General features: G+C 47.6%; 2 protein-coding genes across 9 annotated transcripts in view; one reads left to right on the top strand and one right to left on the bottom strand.

The window, feature by feature from the left end:
• The window catches only part of KIF24 (kinesin family member 24), a 116,298-nt gene extending 106,875 nt beyond the window's left edge, over window positions 1–9,423 (top strand). For both annotated transcript variants that reach the window (XM_066256888.1, XM_066256889.1), the window contains 3 exons: window positions 2,848–5,088; window positions 6,137–6,230; window positions 7,020–9,423. In XM_066256888.1, coding sequence (XP_066112985.1) covers window positions 2,848–5,088; window positions 6,137–6,230; window positions 7,020–7,160 — 2,476 coding nt within the window. In that variant the 3' untranslated portion in view covers window positions 7,161–9,423. The remainder of the gene's footprint in view (window positions 1–2,847; window positions 5,089–6,136; window positions 6,231–7,019) is intronic.
• Window positions 9,424–9,876: 453 nt separating this feature from the next.
• UBAP1 (ubiquitin associated protein 1) overlaps window positions 9,877–25,918 on the bottom strand; it is an 82,220-nt gene continuing 66,178 nt past the window's right edge. For all 7 annotated transcript variants that reach the window (XM_066256898.1, XM_066256893.1, XM_066256891.1 and 4 more), the window contains 4 exons: window positions 24,604–25,539; window positions 11,733–11,915; window positions 10,604–10,705; window positions 9,877–10,040 (listed from right to left, as the gene is read on the bottom strand). In XM_066256898.1, coding sequence (XP_066112995.1) covers window positions 9,900–10,040; window positions 10,604–10,705; window positions 11,733–11,915; window positions 24,604–25,539 — 1,362 coding nt within the window. In that variant the 3' untranslated portion in view covers window positions 9,877–9,899. The remainder of the gene's footprint in view (window positions 10,041–10,603; window positions 10,706–11,732; window positions 11,916–24,603; window positions 25,540–25,918) is intronic.

Raw genomic sequence — 25,918 nt, forward strand, 5'->3', positions numbered from 1 at the left:
GTTTGCTTCTCCACCCCCACCCCCTCCTTCCTCTCTGTCTCTCTCCCTTCCCCTCCCACAGCCGAGGCTCCATTGGAGCAAAGATGGCCCAGGCGCTGGGGATGGCTCCTTGGCCTCTGCCCCAGGCGCTAGAGTGGCTCTGGTCGCTCGCGGCAGAGCGACGCCCCAGAGGGGCAGAGCATCGCCCCCTGGTGGGCAGAGCGTCGCCCCTGGTGGGCGTGCCGGGTGGATCCCGGTCGGGCGCATGTGGGAGTCTGTCTGACTGTCTCTCCCCGTTTCCAGCTTCAGAAAAATACAAAAAAAAAAAAAAAAAGTTTGACCAGGTGGTGGCGCAGTGGATAGAGTTGACCTGAGACACTGAAGACCCAGGTTTGAAACCCTGAGGTTGCCGCCTTGAGTACAGGCTCATCCAGCTTGAGCATGGGGTTGCTTGCTTGAGCGTGGGATCATAGACATGACCCCATGGTCACTGGCTTGAGTCCAAAGGTCTCTGGCTTGAAGCCCAAGGTCATCCCCTAGTGGGCATGCCAGGTGGGTCCTGGTCAGACGCATGCAGGAGTCTGTTTGCCTCCCCACTTCTCACTTCGGAAAAATACAAAAATAAAGAAAAAAAAATAGAGAACATACAAGACAAAAAAATCTCTCCCATTTAGAGCAGTTTGATAAATTATTGAAAATAAATATGATAGCCACTTATTTTATGTGCTTAAATGAGGCCTAACAATTTTTAGGTAACAGTCTATGCACACACAGGGTGAGGATTTTATTGCTTATTTTTAAATTTCCTCTAATATAAAATTTTCATCTCTCCACGTACTAGAAAAATGTTGACGTCACTGGCTTGAGTGTGGGCTCGTCCAGCTTGAGTGTAGGCTCACCAGTTTGAGCGCAAGGTGGCAGGCTTGAGTCAGGGATCATCAGCATGATCCCATGGTCACTAGCTTGAGTCCAAAGGTCACTGGTGTGATCAAGGGTTATTGGTTTGGCTAGAGCCCCCTGGTCAAAGTATGTATGAGAAGCAATCAATGAACAACTAAAGTGAAAGCAACTACAAGTTGATGGCTTCTCATCTCTCTCCTCCCTCTCCCTCTCCCTTCTGGTCTCTCTCTCTCAAAATCAATTTAAAAAAATAAAAGTTCTAGGTAGACCCCTAACAGGTATATCAGAAGAGAGCTCAGTGACAGGAGTGATTTTCATACAGAGTACATTGGAAGCATTTAGCATCAATGAACAAAGTATCTTTAAGATTCCTCTGGCACTCAGGTTTCTAGAATTATGTACTACTATTCCCAGGAGGAATTTTGATGTTTCTCTTAATAAAACTAAATAGCTTAGGTTTTAATAACAGGAAGTAATTTGTAACCATCTAGACTTATTGAAGCACCTGTCAGCCCATTCCTTTTATGCACACCCTACTGCAACACCTAAGCAAAGGCCCATCCTTGGACATAATTCATGTGTTGCTACATCTTCTTGCTTAGCTGTTAGCCTGCCTGCCTTCCCTCTCAGACCTAAAAGGAAGATTTAAATCAAGTTTTAGTGTCAGGTTTACTGTCTCGGTTTTCAGAAATGGCCTGGGGTTCATTTAGCCGCCATTGAGGATTGGATTAAAATCAAAACAATGGAAAAGACATTTTCTAGGAGCTTCCAGGCAGAAGTACTGCGCCCTCCTAGGGGATTTTAATGTAGAATCTACAAACCACTGGAGAGTTTACATTTTTACTTGATGTCTCCTTGTAATTTCTAATTTTTATAGTGTTTTTATGTTAAGTATCACAGAGTAAGAGACTTTGATCTTGGCAACTGAATCCTAGCAGATACCTAATTCTGGATTTCTTTGTTCTTTAAAATTCCCTTATGGAATGGAGCATGGTTTTCTATTTATCTAAGGGGGCGATTTTGGCTCCCTGGAGGATATTTGGCAATGTCTGGAGCACTTTTTTTTAAAAGATTTTATTTATTGATTTCAGAGAGAGGAGAGAGAGAGAGAGAGAAAGGCATGGGGGGAGGAGCAAGAGGCATCAACTCATAGTTGCTTTTTGTATGTGCCTTGACCAGACAAGCCTGAGGTTTCGAACTGGCAACTTCAGCACTCCAGGTCAACGCTCTCTCCACTGCACCACCACAAATCAGGCTGGAGACACTTTTGATTGTCCTAGCTGGGGAGAAGTGCTACTGGCCTCTAGTGGGTAGAGGCCAGTGTTGCTGTTAAACATCCCACAATGCACAGGACAGCCCCCACAGCAAAGAATTACCTGACCCCAGATACCACTAGTGCCAAGATTGAGAAACAATGGCCTGGAATACACAGGCCATTTTCCCCTTAATTATGTTAGTACAAGTCTGCTTATTTTCGGAGGGCTCTTGCTTCCTGAAGTGCCTAGCAAGTTTGAAGGAACTCATTTTCTCAGAAGCCTGAAAGTAGGTGGTTTTCAGGAAGAGGGCTCCGTTTGTAGAATAGTGAGTGGGAGACATGAAGCTTCCAAGTTGGCCCACCTTCAGGAAGCGTAGAATGGGCCCTACTTGGACATAGTGCAGTTCTGACACTAGCTAGCTCCTCTGGCCTGTCCCTTACATGGGACTGCAGTGATTTCCTAATCTCTTCTGATTATAGACTGTTGGATAGATGCTTTTATTCTCAGAGAAGACATTGGTCTTTTTTGTTCAAGTAAAGAGCAGTATCTCATGCTGAAATAGAACCTCCCCATTTCCTCTTCTCTCCCAGATTAAAAAAGAAAATACAACTCTCAGTCCCTGTAATACTTTTCTTTGGTTTTTGTTTTCCCTGAAAGAAAAGGAACTATAGAACATGAAGAATCACATTTAATGAAAAATGGTCACTTACAGGGTCAAAGAAGTAAAGAAAGGAATCAAGTGTTGCTCTTCAGCTGCCACTCGAAATCGGACAGCTGGAAACTCTTCTCCAAAACGAATTCAGAGCTCCCCTGTGGCCCTGTCAGGAGATAAGTGTTCTCCCAAAAAAGTCAAGCTGGGGCTTCAGCAGTCGCTCACAGAAGTACCTGGCTCCACGAGAGGGAAGGCCCGGCCTCTGTCCAGCCATCCACCCAACATCCCTTTTGCTTCTGCACCGAAAGTCCCTGGTAAAAGGGGTGTTTCCAGAGGGCGTCTTCCTCAAGAGTGGGTCATTCAGACTAGCCCTGTCAAAGGAGCTATACGGTCTGGACATTTAGCCCCCCAAAAAGAAGAGTCAGCTTCATTGTCCTCTGAGAAAAATCAAATCGGCAACAAAACTGCCCTCGGCTGGGGAAGCAGGGCCTTTGGCCCCGGAGCAGACCTGTCGCATGGTAAGCTGACCAACAGGTGCAAGAAAGTGCAGCCAGTGCAGCCAGTACAGAAACAACTTGTGCCACGAGGTGAGCTTTCCTTCGGCAGTATCCACCACTTAGCAGAGTACAGTCAGGGCAGCAAAGGGGGCACCCCTGCCAGGCCTGCCTCTGAAACTTGGACAAACATCCCTCCACATCAGAAGGAGAGGGAGGAACACTTGCGCTTTTATCACCAGCAGTTCCAGCAGCCACCTCTTCTCCAACAGAAGTTAAAGTACCAACCACTGGAAAGGCTTTTATGCCAGTACAGGCCCCAAGAAGGGCAACTCCAGAATGAGACCCCTCCTACCTTGCACTCTTATTCTGAGAGTCATGATGGAACCCAAGCTGAGGACCTTGATGACAGTGATATCAGTGAAGATTCTTTCTCACATGTGTCCAGTCAGAAGGCCACAAAGCACAGAAACACCCTTGTGAATAGTGAAGGCTCATTCTTCCTTCATCAGAGGGAACAAGATCCTGAGAAGCATGTGGCTGAAAGGCAGCCGAGTCTGTTTTTTAGCCGCAGGTTAGATGGTGATGAGAATGATCTAACTGGAAGTTGGATGTACTCCAGGGATCCCACATGCCACAGGAGAGCAGCAGTTGATCACAACCACAACCAAAATAAGGTGCTCTTGGACTGGAGCAGACAAGAGGATTCTACCTCCTCAGGGATTTCTCCCAGAGACAGACTGGCAGAGAAGCCTTATTGCTCACAGGTAGACTTTGTATATAACCAAAGAGGTGGCGTCTCAGCCTCTGATCTCAAACAAGATGCCTTCACAAGTGAAGTTCCTGAGCAGACTGAAGGCAGCTCACCATTCCTGGAGGAAGATGGCGTCCCTTTCTCACTATCCCTCATTGCTGTTCCTGGATCCCCAGGCCAGAGAGACACAGTCAGCACACCTCTGAGAGAAGTCAGTGAAAACAGCCCAAATGTGGCAACCAGAACAATGAAAAACAGTAACCCTTTCCAAGGAGAAGACTCTAGAGAGGAATTAGGCAGAGACTCTGAATATGCTTCTGGACTGATGGCTCCCCTCACTGTGTCCCTCCTCAGGAACCCAGACGATGAGGGGCCTCCTCCCTTGTATCAGCCAGCCCAGGATGGGGCTACACACAGCCTAGCAGGCACAGGGGGGCCAGCTGTGGGCCACATTGTGTCATATGGTGATCAAGAGGCAGTACTACCAATGTCTTTGGCAAGTGGACACCTCTGGCTCTCGTCATCTCCCCCTGACAATAAGCCTGGTGCTAACAATCTTCCAGCTCTGTCCCCATCACCTATCCGTCAGCACCCACCTGACAAGCTGCCCAACAGGGAAGCTGACCTGGGGGAGGTCAACCTGAGCAGAGAGACCACACTTTTCTCTCAGGAGCATGTGGCTAGTGAGCAGTCTGATGCTGATGCTGAGGCTGAGGAGACAGAGCTGAACAGCTCCCAGGGTTTCCCAGGAAAGCCCTTGTCCACCATACAAGCTGGAGGACTTCACTGTGAGCCTACACCCACCCCACAGACAGGAAGTGGTGATGTGGCTGACCAGCCCTGTGCCCAGGAGAGAAAGCATCTGGCAGGCGTTGGTTGGCAGGAGCACTCGGATTTGTCCACATATTCCACCAAGTTGCCTTGCTACAGTGAGGATGTCACATGGCCCCAATGCAAGCCAATCCAAAGAGCAAGGCCAGGCTCTCCCCCGGTCTCCAGCTGCTCTCCCAAGAGTGCCAGGACACTGTATCAGCCCACCCTGGGGCACGCACAGTAAGTTGGACTTTCTTCCTGAGATTTGAGCCTCTTTGGCACCCCAACTCCCACCTCTGCTTAACAATGTCTGTTCTGGAAAAAGCTATGGTTGATTGTGTCAGAGCTGTGCTGCAACTAGGGAAAGGCTTTGTTTAGCTTTTTAAAGGAGTCTACCTAGATGCATCTGACAAGAGCAGAAAGAAAACATTGGGGCAGGCCTCCCAAGGTGGGCAGACCTTCTGCCTGGGAAAGCTGAGATGTGAGTGAGAAGGGAGCATCCGTCCCTGTAAGCAGGCCTGTGACCTCTGGTGAGATCCAGATCCTCTTCTGTTGGGTCTGCGTTCCTGGAGTAAGGAGGTGGAGGGATCTAGCAGGGCCCCTCACAGCATCAAAAGCCAAGGAGCTGGAGAGCAGGGTGAGCCTGTGGGGAAAGATGCTTCCTTTATCAGGCTGCAACCCTTTGCTAGGGCTTCTGATACCTAGACTAGCTCTGTCTGCTGCTCACTGGTGCTCAGGCCAGGGCCATGGACAAAGAGAAAAGAGCATGTAAGGGATGTGCAGGTGAGGGGCCTACCTTTCCTGGGTAGACAATCTTGCTGTCTCTGTGGTCTCTACCCATCAGCAGGATCTGACGAAAAAGATCCTCAGGCTTCTAGCGCAAACCCCCGTTTTAGTCCTGGAGTCCCCATAAGACAGAAATGATAGCAAGCTAGGCAGCAGGCTCTACCTTGTACCAAGTATGCCAGCTGCAGTGGCACAGTCTTAAGCCTTTCTGTAGAGCTGTGGGCAGCTCCTCTGTAGAAGCAGCACCCAGCTCTGTTCCTTAGTATACCTGTAGAGGTAGGGGACAGCTTGAGAAGCTCATCTCTCCCAGTATCTAACTGGTATTCCCCAGTCTCTTGACAAGTCCTGAGAAACAGTTGGAGGGGTGAGCTGTTCCTGATCAAAGCCTTGACCTCTTTGGGCAGAGCCAGCTCTTGGCTTGGAAATGGGGCTCAATTCCAGAAGGCTGTCCAGGAGACATGTGAGGCCCAGACGCTCACAGCATCCCCTCTGATGTTCCCAGGCAGGTAGTCATCCGAGCACATCAGGAACAGCTGGATGAAATGGCGGAGCTAGGCTTCAAGGAGGAGACGCTGATGAGCCAGCTGGCTCCTAATGTAAGTGGCCTTGGCTGGACAATCGAAGGCTGTTGGGAATTAGCATGTAGCTAGTTTGATGTTCAGCTTTGTTTGCTGTGGTTAGGTATGGGGTAAGGGCCTGCTGTCACACTCTATAACTACTGTTGAGCTCTTGGGACACTTCTTGCCATTCCTCTGGAATAGTTTAAGGCAGTGGTCCCCAACCTTTTTTGGGCCACGGACCGGCTTAATGTCAGAAAAGATTTTCATGGACCGGCCTTTAGGGTGGGACGGATAAATATATCACGTGACTGAGACAAGCGTCGAGAGTGAGTCTTAGACGGATGTAACAGAGGGAATCTGGTCATTTTTTAAAAATAAAACATCGTTCAGACTTAAATATAAATAAAACGGAAATAATTTAAGTTATTTATTCTTTCTCTGTGGACCGGTACCAAATGGCCCACGGACCAGTACCAGTCCGCAGCCCGGGGGTTGGGGACCACTGGTTTAAGGGACAGCAAGGATAGCTGGGAGATGGTAATCCACTCCCCATTCCAAGGCTAAAATTTCTGGCCTCTATTGTTCACCATTCTGCCTTCCTAGTGGCTCATTGGGGCCCCTCCTTGTGACAGTAACAGTGAGGCACACGCAAACCAGAGGTACTTCTGTGAAAATGCAGAAACGTGAACCCCATCCTGTGTCATGATGACTATCCTGCAGGTTTTCCAGCTGGAGGGCCTGGGCTCTGAACTCTTCCTACAAGAGAAGAGCAGGCCTGGGAAAGGCCCAGCAACGGCACCATCTGTCCTTTGTTTCCTATTTCAGGATTTTGACGGTTTTGTCACCCAGTTGGATGAAATCATGGTTCTGAAGTCCAAGTGTATCCAAAGTCTGAGGAACCAGCTGCAGCTGTACCTGGCCTACCACAGGCTGTCTGAGGCCCCTGAGAGGACAGTGGTGTCTTAGAGCAAGATCCAGTATGCTAGGTTCTCAGGAGCTGATGGGGCCTCTGCCAGGTCATCTTACAGATTTCAGAACCCACTCCTTGGCCCTGTCCATGCTAGCTTCTCCACAGCCACACATGGCCTTGACTGGGCCCCAGCTCCTCTCTCCGGACAAGCTTCTATCCTTCAGTTCCAAGCACAGGAGCATTTTAATTGCCCCTCCCTTTTCTTTGGGGCTGGAAGAGATTTTGTCTTACTAACCCCTTGTCTGTGGAAACACACATGGATCTAATAATAACCCTGTAGCCATTTCTGAGTTTGAAATTAAGAGGATGGGTAGTCAGTGGTAACCTAGAGGCCAGAGGTCAGAAGCTGGGGAATGTAATATGCTGAGCCCAGGAGCCTTATCAGAACTGTGCCTGTCCTCAGGACTGGCCAAAAACTAAAACATTGTTACTAGTGGGGCAGGAGCAAGGTGAGCTCTGCCCCATTTGGGGTTTTAGGTTAGTTTTGAAATGTAAAATGAGTAAAACTTGACTTGCTCTTTCTTTAATAATAGCAGATGTGAGACAGGCTTTATGTTTTTAGTTATTCTCCCTTCCTACAATCCCTGTTCTTTTTCCATCTCTGCCTTTTGCTAGGATGATCAGCCTTGTATAGCCCCGTTGCCCTCATATTCCTGTGGCTGTTCCTGGCTCCCGAGACTCCTCACCCGCCACACCCACTCATGGAACAGTTTAGGAACTGGCAGTTCTCAGGCAAGTCCAGCTTGGCCTCACCTTCATTCAGGCTCACCCTGGTTCACTCCCTCCTCACAAGGGCGTGTTCAGTATCTTGGCATTGAGTGTTCTAGTTAACAGTCTGAGACCCTGGGGCAGTTTACACACACATCTTCACTTCTGCTGTCTTTTTAGCAGGAAGAAGCTTAAGACAGATACTAAGTGGCCTCCAGCTGGTCCGTCATTTACCACCCTAGATCAAACTGAGCCCATGTGTCACAGCTTTGACCTGATGCCCATGGTGTTAAACTTTAATTTCCTACAGGTAAAGAATAACATTTTAAGGTTTTTAAAAGGGGGTAATTGATTCTGAAGGCCAGACGTGGGGCTAACTGGCTTTGAGACTGCAGCCCTGCTACCCTTTGTCAGCTTCTGTCAACCTCTGGCCAAGCCAGATCTGACCACGAGAGGGCAGCCTCTTTCCACTTTGGTGCTTCCTGGCCCAAAGGCTCTGCAGTCCCTCCAGTGATAACTAAAAGAATTAGAAACCCACCTTCAGCCAAGAGCACAACAGGGACTATGGGACAGTATTAAGTATAAGGACAAGAAACTTTTGTGATATATCAAGTTCTATTAGGTACAAGAGCACCATGGAGGGCTGAGGGGCAGTCTGAATCCAGTTCTGCCTGTAGCACAGAGTACATAAATGCCTGGTGCTATTCACAAGACAAGGGACCTCTTCCTCATTTCCAGGTGATTACCCCGAAGGCCCAGTCAGTCTCACAGGAATGTCCTTGGGATAGAGACCTAGTAGATCAGGCTAAAACAGACCTTCCTCTTGGCCTGCCTTTGCAAATGAAACCCAGGGCAAACTGGAGGGCCAGATCCAAGGTCCCAAAGGCCTACAACACTGGGAAGAAAGTACTGCAATGACAGAAAATGGTTAGGTCCTATTAGATTCCCAACAAATCTAAGCAGGAAATCCCTTCCTCTCCCCCTCTGTACCCTCACCCCAAAAATTCTTGGCAATAAAGAAATTATGATAGCAGGACATACCTTTTAGATTTTTATTAGTAGCTCTCTCTGAATCAAAATAGTTAGCAAATTACTTTAGATTCATCAAGACTGTATATCTTTGTATTTAGATCTTTAATGATGTACAGCATAATACAAAACAAACCAAAGAGACTGATTTCTATGACTGGGTGTTATTTATTGTGTCATCCTAGAGCAGGGAGCTGGGGGATAGGCTGTTCTCTAAAGAGAACTGAGGTGGAGTTAGTGCTGGGCAACTAAATCATGGCCTGTTTCTCCCCAACTTTATGTGCTGGGAAGGGACCAATGATTTCTTAATGTGACAACTGTTTCCTAGAGCAGGGAGCTCTTAAAACCTTGGCAGCAGAGGACTGTGGTCCAAACCAAGCCAAAAGAAAAACCAGGCTGGGTCAGAGAAGCATGGTAACTGCCTGGCAGAAGAGGCAAACTCAGGGCCCCATGGGAAAAAGGGCATATTTTGCACCTCAGTGACTTGCAGAACCAGTGTAATGCTAAGAGACTTTGTTAAGAGGGGGGAAAAATAAAACCCTGGAAGAACCTTTCAATTGCACTCAACCTGGATTAGAGTTCAGTCCACCAGTGCAGGGGAGGGAAGCATCTAGCCCCAGAGCAGCACTGAGTCTGGCTCCCATCCCTTCTCCCCGACTCCTTTTGGCAGCCAAGCCAGGCTTCAGCTGAAGACATACAGATCCCAGAAAACCAGGGAAGTCTCTGGAGGGCCAAGGTGGGAAGGACACTTCTCAAAATACAAATACATTTAATATGGAAGGAACCAGGACAGTTCTGAGGGCATTCACATGCCCAGCTCTTCCCTTTCTCCCAGCTCAAGGCTTAGGCTCATAGAGACCAACAAGCAGTCCCCATACCTGACCTTCCACCCCCAAAAGAAAATTCGGAAGTGTGCCCCCTTCCTGTTCCACACAGATGGGCTCCTCAGGGCCTCCTGCAGGGGTGGTTCCGTGGCAGGGCTTAGGCAGGGCCTGGTCTCAGCTGGCTCCAGCCCGAGCCATGAGGTCTTCCAAAGCATTGTCCTGGTCATTGTTGTGTAATAGCAGAACTTCCTTAATGTCTTTCAGTTCAAAGCCCATTTCCTTAAATTTGCTCATTAATTGAAGAAACTCCATCATCTAAGGGACAGAAGAGAGTCCAGATTAAAGAAAGAGGTCTAGCTGCACAGCTGAGTAGAGAAATACACGTGTAGGGGGCTGCCTGGGGGGAGTCTGTATCCTTTGCCAGAGCTTCCTGAGCCTCTCTGAGGTCCCCTAGCAAGCAAAGGAGGGTGGAGGAAGCTGGGGCAGACAGGTTGATGGCACAGCCCCAGTTCTTGCTAACCTTCATTCTGGTTCCATCACGCACAGCCACATTTTCACCACAGCAATCTACTGAACCCAGAAACAGCTGCTCTCCAGGCAGCAGGCTAGATAAAGTGACTAACAATCTTCCCAGTCACCTGAAGGTGTCTGGCTTTGTGCCCAGGTCATTTTTCCCTACCCTTCTATATAGGATTATAGATAGTCTTCACCCTAATGTTTCATCGGAGACAAACACCCATCTTGAGAGATTTCTAGCTTCAGCTGTCTCTGCTTATAGTCACTGGTAGGAAAAGGAGGTTGTGGGGCAGGGGGGGACTCCAGGGGGTTAATATGTCCCTTCTTCCCAGAGGGTTCCCATTAAGTATGAAGGTTCCTACCTTTTCCTCTGAACATTGGTGCATTTCCAAAGCCTCTTCCACTAAAAGAGGGTCGAAGCCCTTCTCACAGAGCTGTCCGTGTACAAAGAGATAGTCGAGAATCTAAAAAAAGAAACAACGTCTAAGCATACCCGTTTCCCAAGAGTCTTACATAAACCAGCAAGTGTGATGTCTGTTCCCCACCCTATTAGATCCTGGACAGGACTTGATTTTATGCCATCAACAGTAAGACCTCAGTGACTATCTGCTGAACAACAGACAGGCACACCCTTCAAAACATGAGTAGCCCTTTTTCAAAGGAGTTCCTGTTACAGCTGACTCCTATCTCCCAGAACATTAACTCCAAAGTCTGAGCAGGATATTCCTCTAAGAAATGGCTCAAGTAAAAAAAATGGCCCTAAGGTTTAGGCCTCCAGTACCCTATTTTGGAATTCCCTGAGCAGCATTGACAGGATAAACATTTCTGGAAGAAATCTGACCATACCTCAACCCTAGGGCAGGCTCTTGGGCAGAGAAGGGGAGTAGTTGAGTAACAGTCCAACAGCTCCACTACTTCCAAGGCTTTGCTTCAGCCTAGGTTCCAGAGCAGCCCCAAAGCAGAAACACTGCTGCTGATTTCCCCAACAAAGTGCCTTGAGTCCCCCCATATTCAGGAACAGACATTGCTGCTGTGAGTCAGAGAGGCTCTAGGATAGAGGCAGGACACTACTTCAGCTCCAGAGGTCTAGGACCTCTCTCTGGCTGACTGCACATCCCCCTTACCCACACCCACACCCACCCCCCCAACCAAAAGTTCACCTGCTCGGCCCTGGCTGGTTGGCTCAGTAGTGGAGCGTCAGCCTGGTGTGTGGAAGTCCCGGGTTCAATTCCCGGCCAGAGCACACAGGAGAAGCACCTATCTGCTTCTCCACCCTTCCCCTCTCCTTTCTCTCTTTTCCCTTCCTGCAGCCAAGGCTCCATTGGAGCAAAGTTGGCCCAGGTGCTGACATGGCTCCATGGCCTCCGCCTCAGGCGCTAGAATGGCTCCGGTTGCAGCAGAGCATCACTCCTTGCTGGGTCCCAGTCAGGCGCATGCAGGAGTCTATCTGTCTGCCTCCCCTGCTCTCACTTTGGGGGGGGGGGAGTTTACCTGCTCAATATTCTCTCCTTTCTTCTTCATGGCTCTCAGGACACACTCACATGAGTAGCCCATGTTGACCACTGTCTCCACACACTGCCGCTCATTGGGAGACAGTGACTGCAGTTCAGAATAAACCTCGGGAGAGCTGGGAGTGTTGGGCACTTGTGACACTGAGAAATTAGGAGGCATGACCTGGTGGTGGAGAAACAACAGAATCAAAGCAAGAAAAACACGGGTCCCAGAAGACATGTCTCTGAAATGGCCCAGCTGGAGGGTTTGCCATTTTTGACACTAATCAAAACCCTAGTCAAGCAGTCTGCCTGGGAAAAAGGGCCAGGTTGCTGGCCAAACATCCTAAACAGGAATGAACAGGATATGTGTATGGGAGCTCCAGCAGAGGGAAGAGAAAAAGCTGGGAAGACATCTGCAAGTGACTGTCCTCTGCCCTAGTCCACTGTGCGGAATGAGAAGCACGACAGCCAGATCCTCTTCCATGCCCAAATCCCCTGGGTTTGAGTTGAAGTTCTGACCCTGTCCAGGGGGCTGAAGCCCTGGCTGGCTATGATTTCTCTGCAGGGCTCCATTATCCCTTTCCTAGGCTGTATCCTCAAGAGTCCTGAAGGGATCATTTGCCTCAAACACCCCAAATTCTGGAGCTGCCTCTCCCAACCATGTCACTATCCTCACTTCTATTGCTGGGCTTGGCAGACTGAGTGCTGTTCCCATACATGGCCAGCTCAGGGATACAGAGTTTGGAGAACACTCCACCTTTGCCGAACACCATGCACTGTGCTTCAATTCTCGGCTACAGCTGCTGTCCTATAGAGTCAAGACTGTGCCCTCAAGGACTGGAATGTAGACTCCAGGGCCCTATCTCTACTGTACTGGCATGGCAGCCTGCTCCCTGCCACCCAACCTTGCTAACTCCAGTCTGACTAGTGGACAGAATCCCATGATTAACTCCTCTCATCACTTCTGATAATGACTCAGGCCCAAGGCACAAAGGCCAGAGGACCAAACTATCAAAGGAACAAGGTCACAGCTCTTAAGAACCACGAAAAAGCCTGACCAGGTGGTGGCGCAGAGGATAGAGCATCGGATTGGGATGCTGAGGACTCAGGTTCGAGACCCCAAGGTCACCAGCTTGAGCGCGGGCTCATCTGGTTTGAGCAAAAAGCTCACCAGCTTGGACCCAAGGTTGCTGGCAAGCAAGGGGTTACTCGGTCTGCTGAAGGCCCACGGTCAAGGCACATATGAGAAAGCAATCAATGAACAACTAAAGTATCGCAATGCACAACGAAAAGCTAATGATTGATGCGTCTCATCTCTCTGTTCTTGTCTGTCTGTCCCCGTCTATTGCTCTCTCTGACTCACTGTTAAAAAATATATATATATACCTATATATATATAATATATAGGTATATATATATATTTTTAAAGAACCACGAAAAATGGTACAACAAAATTTATCAACTTTTTATTTATGGAGGAGGTGGTTAGGAAGCAGGGAGCCCTATTGTAGAATCAAGTTAAAAATTATATAGTTAAAACCAGATGCTCCTCTCACCTGATCAGGTAGTGGTGCAATGGATAGAACGTCAACCTGGGACGTGGAGCACCAGGTTCAAAATCCCAAGGTCACTGGCTTGAGAGTGGGATCACAGACATGACCCCAGGGTCGCTGGCTCTGCTGTAGCCCCCCAGTCAAGGCACATAATAGATAGCAATCAGCGAACAACTAATGTGCCGCAACTACGATCTGATGTTTCTCATCTCCCTTCCAGTCTTTCAGATTAAAAAAAAGATGCTCCGCCTGACCTGTGGTGGCGCAGTGGGATAAAGCGTTGACCTGGACTGCTGAGGTTGCCGGTTCAAAACCCTGGGCTTGCCTGGTCAAGGCACATACGGGAGTTGATGCTTCCTGCTCCTCCCCCCTTCTCTCTCTCTCTCTCTCTCTCTCTCTCTCTCCTCTAAAATAAATAATTTTTTAAAAAACTTCAAATTCAAGAAAATAAACTTAAAAAAAAAAAGAAAGATGCTCCTCTCAAAGTCAGCTGGAAAAAGCCAAAAGAATAATAGACCTCAAAGCCCATTGTTTCGCCTGACCAGGCGGTGGCGTAGTGGATAGAGCATCAGACTGGGATGCAGAGGACCCAGGTTCAAGACCCGGAGGTCGCCAGCTTGAGCGCGGGCTCATCTGGTTAGAGCAAAAGCCCACCAGCTTGAACCCAAGTTCGCTGGCTTAAGCAAGGGGCTACTCAGTCTACTGAAGGCCCACAGTCAAGGCACATATGAGAAAGCAATCAATAAACAACTAAGGTGTTGCAACGCACAATGAAAAACTAATAATTGATGCTTCTCATCTCTCTTCATTCCTGTCTGTCTGTCCCTGTCTATCCCTCTCTCTGACTCACACTCTGTCTCTGTAAAAAATAAAAAATAAAAATAAATGTTAAAAAAAGCCCATTGTTTCCACTTAACACACAGTCACAGGGCTCAGTCACAAGGTTAGAGGAGTTACTACAGGGCACAGGAACTGGATCACACCAATCTAGCCACTCTGCAGGTCCCAAGATTCGTTCTGTTCAGGGATAAACTCTGCCTGGACCCAAGAATACCAACAGCCAAATAGCGTCTGGCCACACTGGTGGCACAGTACTTTTCACATCCAAGGATGTTCATCTGAGCTCTGAGAGATTCGTTCCCATGCACTGCTGAATCCTGGGAGCCTGGCTTTGGGCTTGGCACTTACAGATCAATAGTTGTTGAAAAACGGAGAACTTCAAAAGGGAATTCCATTTAATACAGCAAACTGACACTGATCCTCCTAAAGCCCACTAAAATAATAAAACAAGGAAAACTATTTAAAGTGAAAAATAAAGTGGGAACAGCAGGAGAAAATATATTTTAATAAAATTTCAGAACATGGAACACTAAAGGAAGAATGATAACTAACAGAAGCAACGAAATAAAAAGGAGAGTCAATCCACCAGCCCCTCAAGACCCCTGGGAGGGGTTCAGTGTTTAGCAGCACAAGGCACTGTTGGAATAAGGCAAGAGCACAAAATAAGTGTTGGGGTGATATTTTTCCCACCCACCTTCACCCTCTAAAGGAGGCAGAAAATTTAATCTCTAGAAAATGGGAACCAGACACCAGATACACCAGACATAACACACAGCACAGATGTAAGAACCAAAATGGGGATTAAAAAAAAAATCTATAGCAGCCTACTCAACTTTCCTTTGCCCTCAAACATAATTCTCTGGATAAACTGTCACAGCCACAAAGAACTTCATCTTGATATTCCACTTATTCATGCATTCATTGGTTGATTCTTATATGTACTCTAACCAAAATTGAACCTGCAACCTTGGCATACTGGGACGATGCTCTAACCACTGAGTTATCCAGCGAGGATCATATGTTGACATTTTGCAGAGCTCCCCTCAAAGCCAACTAACCTTCAACTTATAGTGAAGCTTAATTATCATTAAGCACAGCCACACATACATCCCTCCTTTTGGTTTTCATTTTAGTATACTTCACTCAAACATGAATGGAAAGCCAAGCCAATACGAGATGCCAAAACAAAAGAGAACAGACAAAGCACTTGGAAATTTAAAATATGATCAAGTAAAATTTTTACTTAAAAGGCTGAGATTTTTTTAAAGGTTATAAGACAGTCAAGGGTATATCCCAGAAAGTAAAACAAAGAGCTAGAAAATAGATACCAAATTAGAAAAACAGTCAAGGAGATCCAACATCCAGCGTATGGGAATTCCAGAAAATGAACAGAGAGACAAGTATCACAGACATTCTCCCTCAACCAACTCTCCTCCCCGCCAAATACCAGCTTTTTTTTCTTTTTCTTTTTTTTGCATTTCTCCGAAGCTGGAAACGGGGAGAGACAGTCAGACAGACTCCCGCATGCGCCCGACTGGGATCCACCTGGCACGCCCACCAGGGGGCGTCGCTCTGTCTCGACCAGAGCCACTCTAGCGCCTGGGGCAGAGGCCAAGGAGCCATCCCCAGCGCCTGGGCCATCTTTGCTCCAATGGAGCCTCGCTGCGGGAGGGGAAGAGAGAGACAGAGTGGAAGGAGAAGGGGAGGGATGGAGAAGCAGATGGGCGCCTCTCCTGTGTGCCCTGGCCGGGAATCGAACCCGGGACTTCTGCACGCCAGGCCGATGCTCTACCACTGAGCCAACCAGCCAGGGCCCAAATACCAGCTTTTTAAACTAAGCATGAACCTTAGTTTGAAAGGATCCAGGAGGGCCTAGCACAATGAATGAATGAGGTTCATCATTGGTAAAATTCAAATCTCCAGAAATGAAGGAAATAATTACAAAAGCTTGGGTGATGGAGCAGGAAAAACAATGCAGAATGGCACAGAATTTTGAAATATTAGCAATCAGTGGCATTTATACTCCAATTAATAAAAGTTTTTTAAAAGGAGCAATCTCTTGCCCTGACCTGGCCGGTTGGCTCAGCAGTAGAGCGTTGGCCCAACATGTGGAAGTCCCGGGTTTTGGGGGGGGATTTTTTTTTCCCGAAGCTGGAAACGAGGAAGGCAGTCAGACAGACTTCCGCATGCACCAGACCAGGATCCACTTGACATGCCCACCAGGGGGCGATGCTCTGCCCCTCTGGGGCGTCGCTCTGTTGCATCCAGAGCCATTCTATCTAGCACCTGAGGCAGAGGCCACAGAGCCATCCTCAGCGCCCAGGCCATCTTTGCTCAATGGAGCCTCGGCTGCGGGAGGGGAAGAGAGAGACAGAGAGGAAGGAGAGGGGGAGGGGTGGAGAAGCAGATGGGCGCTTCTTCTGTGTGCCCTGGCCGAGAATTGAACCCGGGACTCCTGCACTCCAGGCTGATGCTCTACCACTGAGCCAACCGGCCAGGGCTGGAAGTCCCGGGTTTGATTCCCGGCCAGGGCACAAAGGAGAAGTGCCCATCTGCTTCTCCACCCTTCTCCCTCTCTTTCTTTTCTCTCTCTCTCTCTCTCTCTATCTCTCTTTCCCCCTCCGCAGCCAAGGCTCCACCGGAGCAAAGTTGGCTCGGGCACTGAGAATGTCTCCATGGCCTCTGCTTCAGGCACTAGAATGACTCGATTGCAGCGGAGCAATGCCCCAGATGGGCCGAGCATCGCCCACGGTGAGCATGCCGGGTGGATCCTGGTAGGTCACATGTGGGAGTCTGCGTGCCATCCTGTTTCTCACTTTGGAAAAATACCAAAAAAAAGCAATGTCTTGAAATTCTTAAAGAAAAATCTTCAAATAAGAAATCTAAATATAGGTAAGCTATTATTCACACATGATGGTAAAATTAAGACATTTTTGGATATTCAAGGATGCAAAAACTGACAGGTTAGCCATTATGTTTGAGAAAATTAACATTAGGTCTTTGATAGGTCTTTTGGAGCATCTGAACAAAATTAGAAATAGACACAAAGAAACTATGCAAAAATTTTAAGGGCAATTTATGAGAAAGAAAAAGCTGCCCCAAAAAGGAACCACAGTAGCCTTACCAGATAATAGAGCAGTGGATAGAGCAGGGGTCCCCAAACTATGGCCTGCAGCCTGCATGCGGCCCTCTGAGGCCGTTTAACCAGCCCCCGCCGCACTTACGGAAGGGGCACCTCTTTCATTGGTGGTCAGTGAGAGGAGCACAGGATGTGGTTGCAAAGTGCCCCTTCGCTCATGTACAGTACTATTTCCGGTGACGCGGGACGCACAAGTCATGGCTCCGGAAGCGTGTCATATCATTGTTACGGCTAACAGTGACATGACAAATATGGAACCGGACATTGACCATCTCATTAGCCAAAAGCAGGCCCATAGTTCCCATTGAAGTACTGGTCAGTTTGTTGATTTAAATTTACTTGTTATTTTAAATATTGTATTTGTTCCCGTTTTGTTTTTTTACTTTAAAATAAGATATGCGCAATGTGCACAGGGATGTGTTCATAGTTTTTTTTTATAGTCCGGCCCTCCAACGGTCTGAGGGACAGTGAACTGGCCCCCTGTGTAAAAAGTTTGGAGACCCCTGGGATAGAGTGTCAGATTGGGATGCAGAGGACTCAAGTTCAAAATCCCAAGGTCACCGACTTGAGCACGGCCTCATCTGGTTTGAGCAAAGCTCACCAGCTTAAGGCCAAGGTTGCTCCCTGGACAGGGAACATATGAGAAATCAATCAATGAACAACTAAGGTGCCACAATGAAGATTAATGCTTCTCATCTCTCTCCCTTCCTGTCTGTCCCTCTCTCTGTAAAAAATAAAAATAAAAGGAATCACAGTATACCATCTGAACCTAGCAATATGTATTTACCCAATCATAATAATGTGACTAAATCACATTAATTTGCACAAAATTTGTGATATAAATATGATGGAGGCTCTGGGAAGAAGGTGGAAGAGGGGCTGCTATAAGAGCTAAATCTTGCCTGACCAAGCGGTGGCACAGTGGATAGAGCGTCAGACTGGGATGCACAGGACCCAAGTTCGAGACCCCAAGGTCACCAGCTTGAGCGTAGCCTCATCTGGTTTGAACAAAAAGCTCACCAGCTTGGACTCAGGGTTGCTGGCTCGAGCAAGGGGCTACTCGGTCTGCTGAAGGCTCGCGGTCAAGGCATATATGAGAAAGCAATCAATGAACAACTAAGGTGTCGCAACAAGCAACAAAAAAACTAATGATTGATGCTTCTCTCAGTTCCTGTCTGTCTCTCCCTCTCTCTCTCTGTCTCTGTAAAAAAAAAAAAAAGAGCTAAATCCTCAGCAACTATAAAAGGAAATATATAAAAGTATCCAAAATGATAAATTTAGAAAAAGCAATATAAGCATTTTATTTAGAAATAGATAAACCCCACCAGAAATAGCTTCAAGTGCCTAACTAATGGGAAGCAAAACTGGAGCTGAAGAGAGGTGAGGCAGGGAGCTACTTGATTTCATTAAAATGTGTTTGTATTCCTTTGATAAAAAATAAATTTATTTTTAAAATCTAGAGATAGAGAACTTTGTAAGTATCAAAACAATGGCAACATAAAAAATGATCAACAGATTCAAACACCTAATGTTAAGATAGTCTGTATGTCAAAAATTTTTAAAATACAAGTTGAAGGCACTATTCTTATGCTTATTGGCCACAATTAGTAAATCGAGGCCTCAGAAGTGTAAAGGGAAAGGCAGAAATAGTTTGCTGAAGTAACTACAAAAGAGGAATGAAAAGAGAACCCAATGGTGGAGTGAACCTTACCTGTGAACAGTATCTCTGAATGGTTGGGAGACAGTGGGAAGAGACACTGACTAGAGCTAGGACGGGCAGTTTTATGTTGGACTCAAAATAAGGGCACATTAGAAGGCTGTTCTCTAAAGATAACCCCATGGATTTATAAACTTCTAAGACTCCACTAAAACATGAAATCAAAATCTGAAAAATAAGACCCAAACATTGGACCTAAAATAGCCAACAAGAAGCAAATTCCAGGAATACTTCCCTGGGAATTCCTAAGTGAAGGATGTGTTTAGCCCAGCTGACCATACCACAACAACCCCCTTGCCTCAAGTTACTCACTATACTGCAGGGAAGAGCAAGTTTCTCACTATACTGCCAGGAAGAGCAAGTTACTCACTATACTGGAGAGAAGAGCAGCTATCTCTGGGAAAGATTCTCACTGTGGGTTTCAAAGACTCACCCTAAACGAGAGGATGTTTACCAGGATGGAAACCAGGCTTTCTTCCCTAGAGTAAGGGTCATGACTTCCTTTGAAGAACACTAGAATTCCACTCTGTTTCTATCTGCCCCTTAATAAAGGCAGCAAGTCCCCCAGCTAGCAAGAAATAGGTCCCCTCCTACCCTAAAATGAATGGATCCAAAAGAAACTTTACAATCAGGTAGGTCAAAGAATGATGAGTGTTCTGGTTTGAGAATGATCTCATCATTAGTTCATCTAAATCAGGGGTAGTCAACCTTTTTATACCTACCGTCCACTTTTGTATCTCTGTTAGTAGTAAAATTTTCTAACCGCCCACAGGTTCCACAGTAATGGTGACTTATAAAGTAGGGAAGTAATTTTATAAAATTTATAAAGCAGAGTTACAGCAAATTAAAGCATATAATAATAATTACCAAGTACTTTATGTCGGATTTTCGCTAAGTTTGGCAGAATAAATCTTTATAAAACAACTTACTATAGTTAAATCTATCTTTTTATTTATACTTTGGTTACTCCGCTACCGCCCACCATGAAAGCTCGAACGCCCACTAGTGGGCAGTAGAGACCAGGTTGACTACACTGATCTAAATGGTTACTATAACTTTAATGGGGTTGGGATGGCTGAGGATCCCTAATTTTTTCCATAGTGCTTTTAATTCCTCTAAAGTATTCAATGAGTCATAAAGGAGGATCCTGCTGACCGGAGCCCAACAATGAACCTGGAGGATTTAGAATGAAGCCCATTCTTAGGAGGTAACACAAGAGTGTTATGTATTCTATCAAGTTTAATCTGGGCCAAGGTCCATGGAAGTTTCTAAGCAGCAGTGAGCTCTCTCAAAGAAAGCACTGACACATACACAATCATTTACCAAGAATGCTACTGCTGCCTGACCAGGCGGTGACGCAGTGGAGAGAGCATTGGGCTGGGATGCAGAGGACCCAGGTTCGAGATCCCAAGGTCGCCAGCTTGAGCAAGGGGTTACTCGGTCTACTGAAGGCCCATGGTCAAGGCACATATAAGAAAGCACTCAATGAACAACTAAGGTGTCGCAATGAAAAACTGATGATTGGTGCTTCTCATCTCTCTCTGTTCCTTCCTGTCTGTCCCTATCTATCCCTCTAACTCTCGCTCTATCTCTGTTAAAAAAAAAAAAAAAAAAAAGACTGCTACTGCTACCTAAACAGGCGGTGGTACAGTGCATAGAGCGTTGGCCTGGAATGCTGAGGACCCAGGTTCTAAACCCCAAGGTTGCCAGCTTGAGCACAGGGCTCATCCAGCTTGAACACAGGGTTGCCAGCTTGAGCGTGGGATCAGACATTACCTCATGGCCACTGGCTTGAACAAGGGGTCACTGGCTTGGCTGGAGCCCTCCTTAAGGCACATATAAGAAGCAATCAATGAACAACTAAGGTGCTGCAACTATGAGTTGATGCTTCCCATCTCTGTCCCTTCCTGTCTGTCTCTTTCTCTCGCTTAAGAAAAAAAAGCTAAAGCTGGGAACTTACACTAGTTATAAGCAGGCCAATGCTCATCTTTCTACCAACTAATAGCAGGTTTGTTATGGTCTCTAAAAGATATTCCACCAGTGCAATCTGGCTCCTTTCTGGCTCTAAATATGGTCTTTGATATGCTGTCATTAAAAAAAACAAAGTTTTACTGCTTTTTTTTTTTTTTTTTTTTTTTGCATTTTTCTGAAGCTGGAAACAGGGAGAGACAGTCAGACAGACTCCCGCATGCGCCCGACCGGGATCCACCCGGCACGCCCACCATGAGGCGATGCTCTGCCCACCAGGGGGCGATGCTCTGCCCATCCTGGGCGTCGCTATGTTGCGACCAGAGTCACTCTAGCGCCTGAGGTAGAGGCCACAGAGCCATCCCCAGCGCCCGGGCCATCTTTGCTCCAATGGAGCCTTGGCTGCGGGAGGGGAAGAGAGAGACAGAGAGGAAGGCGCGGCGGAGGGGTGGAGAAGCAAATGGTCGCTTCTCCTGTGTGCCCTGGCCGGGAATCGAACCCGGGTCCTCCGCACGCTAGGCCGACGCTCTACCGCTGAGCCAACCAGCCAGGGCTAGTTTTACTGCTTTTAGAGAGACAAAGAGAGGAAAGGGGGGAACATTCATTGGTTGCTTCCTGTATGTGTCCTATTGGGAGATCAAACCTACAACCTAGTTGTTTTAGGATGATACTCTAACCAACTGAGCAAACTGGCCAGGGTCTAGGCCAGGGGTCGGGAACCTTTTTGGCCGAGAGAGCCATGAACGCCACATATTTAAAAATGTAATTCCATGAGAGCCATGCATTATCCAATAAAAATTTGGTGTTGTCCCGGAGGACAGCTGTGATTGGTTCCAGCCACCCGCAACGATGAACATGAGTGGTAGGAAATGAATGGACTGTAATACATGAGAATGTGTGTGTGTGTGTGTGTATATATATATATATATATATATATTTTTTTTTTTTTTTTTTTTTTTTTGGTATTTTTCTGAAGCTAGAAACGAGGAGAGACAGTCAGACTCCCGCATGCGCCCGACCAGGATCCACCCGGCACGCCCACCAGGGGGCGACGCTCTGCCCCTCCGGGGCGTCGCTCTGCTGCGACCAGAGCCACTTTAGCGCCTGGGGCAGAGGCCAAGGAGCCATCCCCAGCGCCCGGGCCATCTTTGCTCCAATGGAGCCTCGGCTGTGGGAGGGGAAGAGAGAGACAGAAAGGAAGGAGAGGGGGAGGGGTGGAGAAGCAGATGGGCGCTTCTCCTGTATGCCCTGGCCGGGAATCGAACCCGGGACTTCTGCACACCAGGCCGACGCTCTACCACTGAGCCAACCGGCCAGGGCCAGAATGTTTTATATTTTTAATGTTATTATTATTTTTTTATTAAAGATTTGTCTGCAAGCCAGATGCTGCCATCAAAAAAGCCACATCTGACTCACAAGCCATAGGTTCCCGACCCCTGGTCAAGGCTGTTGTTATAAAAATCTGTGGACTGGTACAGCAGAAGGTTCTTGGACCTCTCTGATTTCTAGCCTAAAATGGAACAATGTATTATTCTGTGCAGCTGAAACAACCACATCAAAAGCTAAGCCTAGACTGACCAGGATGTGGCCCGGTTGGATCCAGCATCAGACTGAGACACAGAGGACCCAGGTTGGAAACACCGAGGTCACCAGCCTGAGCGCAGGCTCATCAGCTTGAGTGTGGTGTTGCTGGCTTGAGCATGGGATCACAGACAGACCCCATGGTCACTGGCTTGAGCCCAAAAGGCTGCTGGCTTGAAACCCAAGGTTGCTGGCTTGAGCCCAAGGTCACTGGCTTGAGCAAAGGGTCAGTGGCTCAGCTGGAGCCCCCAATCAAGGAACATATGAAAAGCAATCAATGAACAACTAAGGTGCTGCAATGAATAACTGATGCTTCTCATCTCTCTCCCTTCTTGTTTGTATGCCTCGACCTGTCCGTCCTTCTGTCACAAGAAAAAGCTAAGCCTACACTCTGACAAAGTAACCTCACTGTATGTACAACTTTGTGTGTATGTGTGACAAAATATGCAGATTTTCAAGATGATACAAGACGTAACTTTTTTATCAGCCCCTACTTCAACAACACTAAATCTGAATTCCTACCTTCCCTCCCCCTCTCTTTGGAGAAAACTGCCAAATTCTTAGAGGGGAGAACAAGAGAAAGGAATTACAGGATTAAATCCTATGGGTTTAGGCCCTGGCCGGTTGGCTCCGTGGTAGAGCATCAGCCTGGCATGCAGGAGTCCCGGGTTCGATTCCCGGCCAGGGCACACAGGAGAGGCACCCATCTGCTTCTCCACCCCTCCCCCTCTCCTTCCTCTCTGTCTCTCTCTTCCCCTCCTGCAGCCGAGGCTCCATTGGAGCAAAGATGGCCTGGGCACTGAGGATGGCTCTGTGGTCTCCGCCTCAGGTGCTAGAATGGCTTTGGATGCAACAGAGTGACACCCCAGAGGGGCAGAGCATCGCCCCCTGGTAGGCATGCCAGGTGGATCCCGGTCGGGCGCATGTGGGAATCTGTCTGACTGCCTCCCCATTTCCAGCTTCGGAAAAATGCAAAAAAAAAAAAAAAAATCCTATGGGTTTAAAAGTGACAATTTTCTACATTTTGCTTAGACTTCCAGGTACTAAGGCACCACCCAGTCTGAAGAAACAATCCCAATAAAAAATAAACTTCAGGGCAGAATGAGACAGAGAAGTGGAGACAGGGAGAATATATGAGGAGGAGTGCCAAGCAACCTTAAAAAAAAAAAAAAAAAAAAGAGACCCTGGCCATTGGCTCAGCGGTAGAGCGTCGGCCTGGCGTGCAGGGGACCCGGGTTCGATTCCCGGCCAGGGCACATAGGAGAAGCGCCCATTTGTTTCTCCATCCTCCCCCCCCTTCCTCTCTGTCTCTCTCTTCCCCTCCTGCAGCCAAGGCTCCATTGGAGCAAAGATGGCCCGGGCACTGGGGATGGCTCCTTGGCCTCTGCCCCAGGCGCTAGAGTGGCTCTGGTCACGGCAGAGCGATGCCCCGGAGGGGCAGAGCATCGCCCCCTGGTGGGCAGAGCGTCGCCCCTGGTGGGCGTGCTGGGTGGATCCCGGTCGGGCGCATGTGGGAGTCTGTCTGACTGTCTCTCCCCATTTCCGGCTTCAGAAAAATACAAAAAAAAAAGAAGAAAGAAAGCTAATGGTAAAAAGGTGCCCCCAAAAAAGAAAGCCTTAAAAAAATGCAAGCGCAGAGAAGAAACTGATTAGGCAGGAAAACACCATTCATATGACACACTACCTTTTTAAAGGTAAAGACCAAAAGATGCAGGCAGGGAAAAGCCCACATTAACCAGTGTAGGTGCAGAGCTAATAATCCTTGTCCTTAAAAAAATAACCAGAACTACATGGCCCAGTGGATCTGGAACACTGAGGTCACCGGTTCAAAACCGTGGGCTTGCTTGGTCAAGGCACATATGGGAATTGATGTTTCCTGCTCCTCCCCCTTCTCCCTCTCCTCTTTAAACTGAATAAAATCTTTAAAAAATAATAATTACATATATATATGGAAGGTCTACTTGGCCAGGCCCATCTTACCCAAAACCTTGAAAAGAATGTGAGGTGGCAACTGCTAGGTAAAATTTAGAAATCTTTGCAGCTGTAATTTAGGGGGATTTAAAAGGCTTACCGTGGGACCTGTATTTGGAGGTGATGATTCTTCTGTGCACACAGACAAGACAGAGAGGGAAGGCATCTGGGAGATCATATCAGAAGGGGTCAGGGTTGGCACCTTTGTGCCACTGTCCAAGTTCAAAGCTGAAAGCCCAAGAGTATGATGCCCATTGAGCTCACTGGCACTGCTTTGGGTGGAAGGCTTTAGGGAATTCTGGAACGTGCCACTGCGGAGGCAGGATGTGCTATGGAAAGTGCTTTCCAGCTTGGCCGTCTTCTGACTGCTGTCATCGGAGTCAAGTTTGGGGAAAGACAGGGATTTGATATTGCTTACTGCAGGGATGGGGGGGAGGGGCACTTTGGAAGACAGCGACATCTTTTCACAGTTGCCCAACTGTGGTAAAGTTATAAAGCCATTAGGTTTGTGAAGAGGCTTGAAATCTAGTGTTGCCTGCTCCAGGGATGCCAGGACCTCTTCATCCTGTAACACAGACCCAGAGCCTCCTCGAGGCAAGTTATTGTCCAATAACTGAGCCACTATAGGTCCAGTGTTTCCTACCAGAATGTTTCTTAGCTCTTCCTTCTCATCAATAGTTTTTAATTCAAGATTATCAAATGGGTCTTCTTCACACTCAAAGTCAGCAGGATTGAAATCTGCCTTTGTGTGAGGTGGGCTGAGAACTTTCTGCTTCGTGGCACTGCTGCTGACCCGAGTAGGTGTGAGGATGCTGTTGTGCTGTAAGGTGGCAAGGATGGGGTTAATAGGAGGTGGCATTGTGGCTGTACTGTGGGTCTTGGAGAAGCTCATTTTGCTATCGCCCTCTGGGCCACTCTTAGAATTCATTTTAACTTCTGTTTCCTCAGCCTTACGCCCTGCTTCCCGCTGGGCTTCTTGGATTTTCTTAATATCTTCAGCCCACTCAACGGTTTTCTTTTCCAAGGAGAAGTCATACTGCAAAGATATATCAGAGAAAGGAGGTGTGAACCCAGGTGGCTGCCCCTCCCCAGCGCAACCCCACCCGATTTACTTCCCCACTCGGCACAAGAGGAGAACTGCGTGAGGCAGCATTTAAAGTGCATTGAAGGATCTCAACTCAGGAAGACTAAGGCTTCCTAATCTTAAAGGATTGAATCAAACTATGCTCCCAGATTACTTTCAGAAATTAACTAAAAAGAGCTCCCACCATCTCTAATCTTATGAACCAGGCCAAACGTTAACTTGCCATTTCCCTTGCTTCTCTCCTCTCAGGCCATTTCCCTTCCTAGAATTCTTCATTGTTAGCTCAAAGCTCAACTACCTCCTCTATGAAACATTCCTGATGGCCTGCTCC

This window comes from Saccopteryx bilineata, chromosome 2 (assembly GCF_036850765.1).
Source record: "Saccopteryx bilineata isolate mSacBil1 chromosome 2, mSacBil1_pri_phased_curated, whole genome shotgun sequence".
Classification (NCBI taxonomy): domain Eukaryota; kingdom Metazoa; phylum Chordata; class Mammalia; order Chiroptera; family Emballonuridae; genus Saccopteryx; species Saccopteryx bilineata.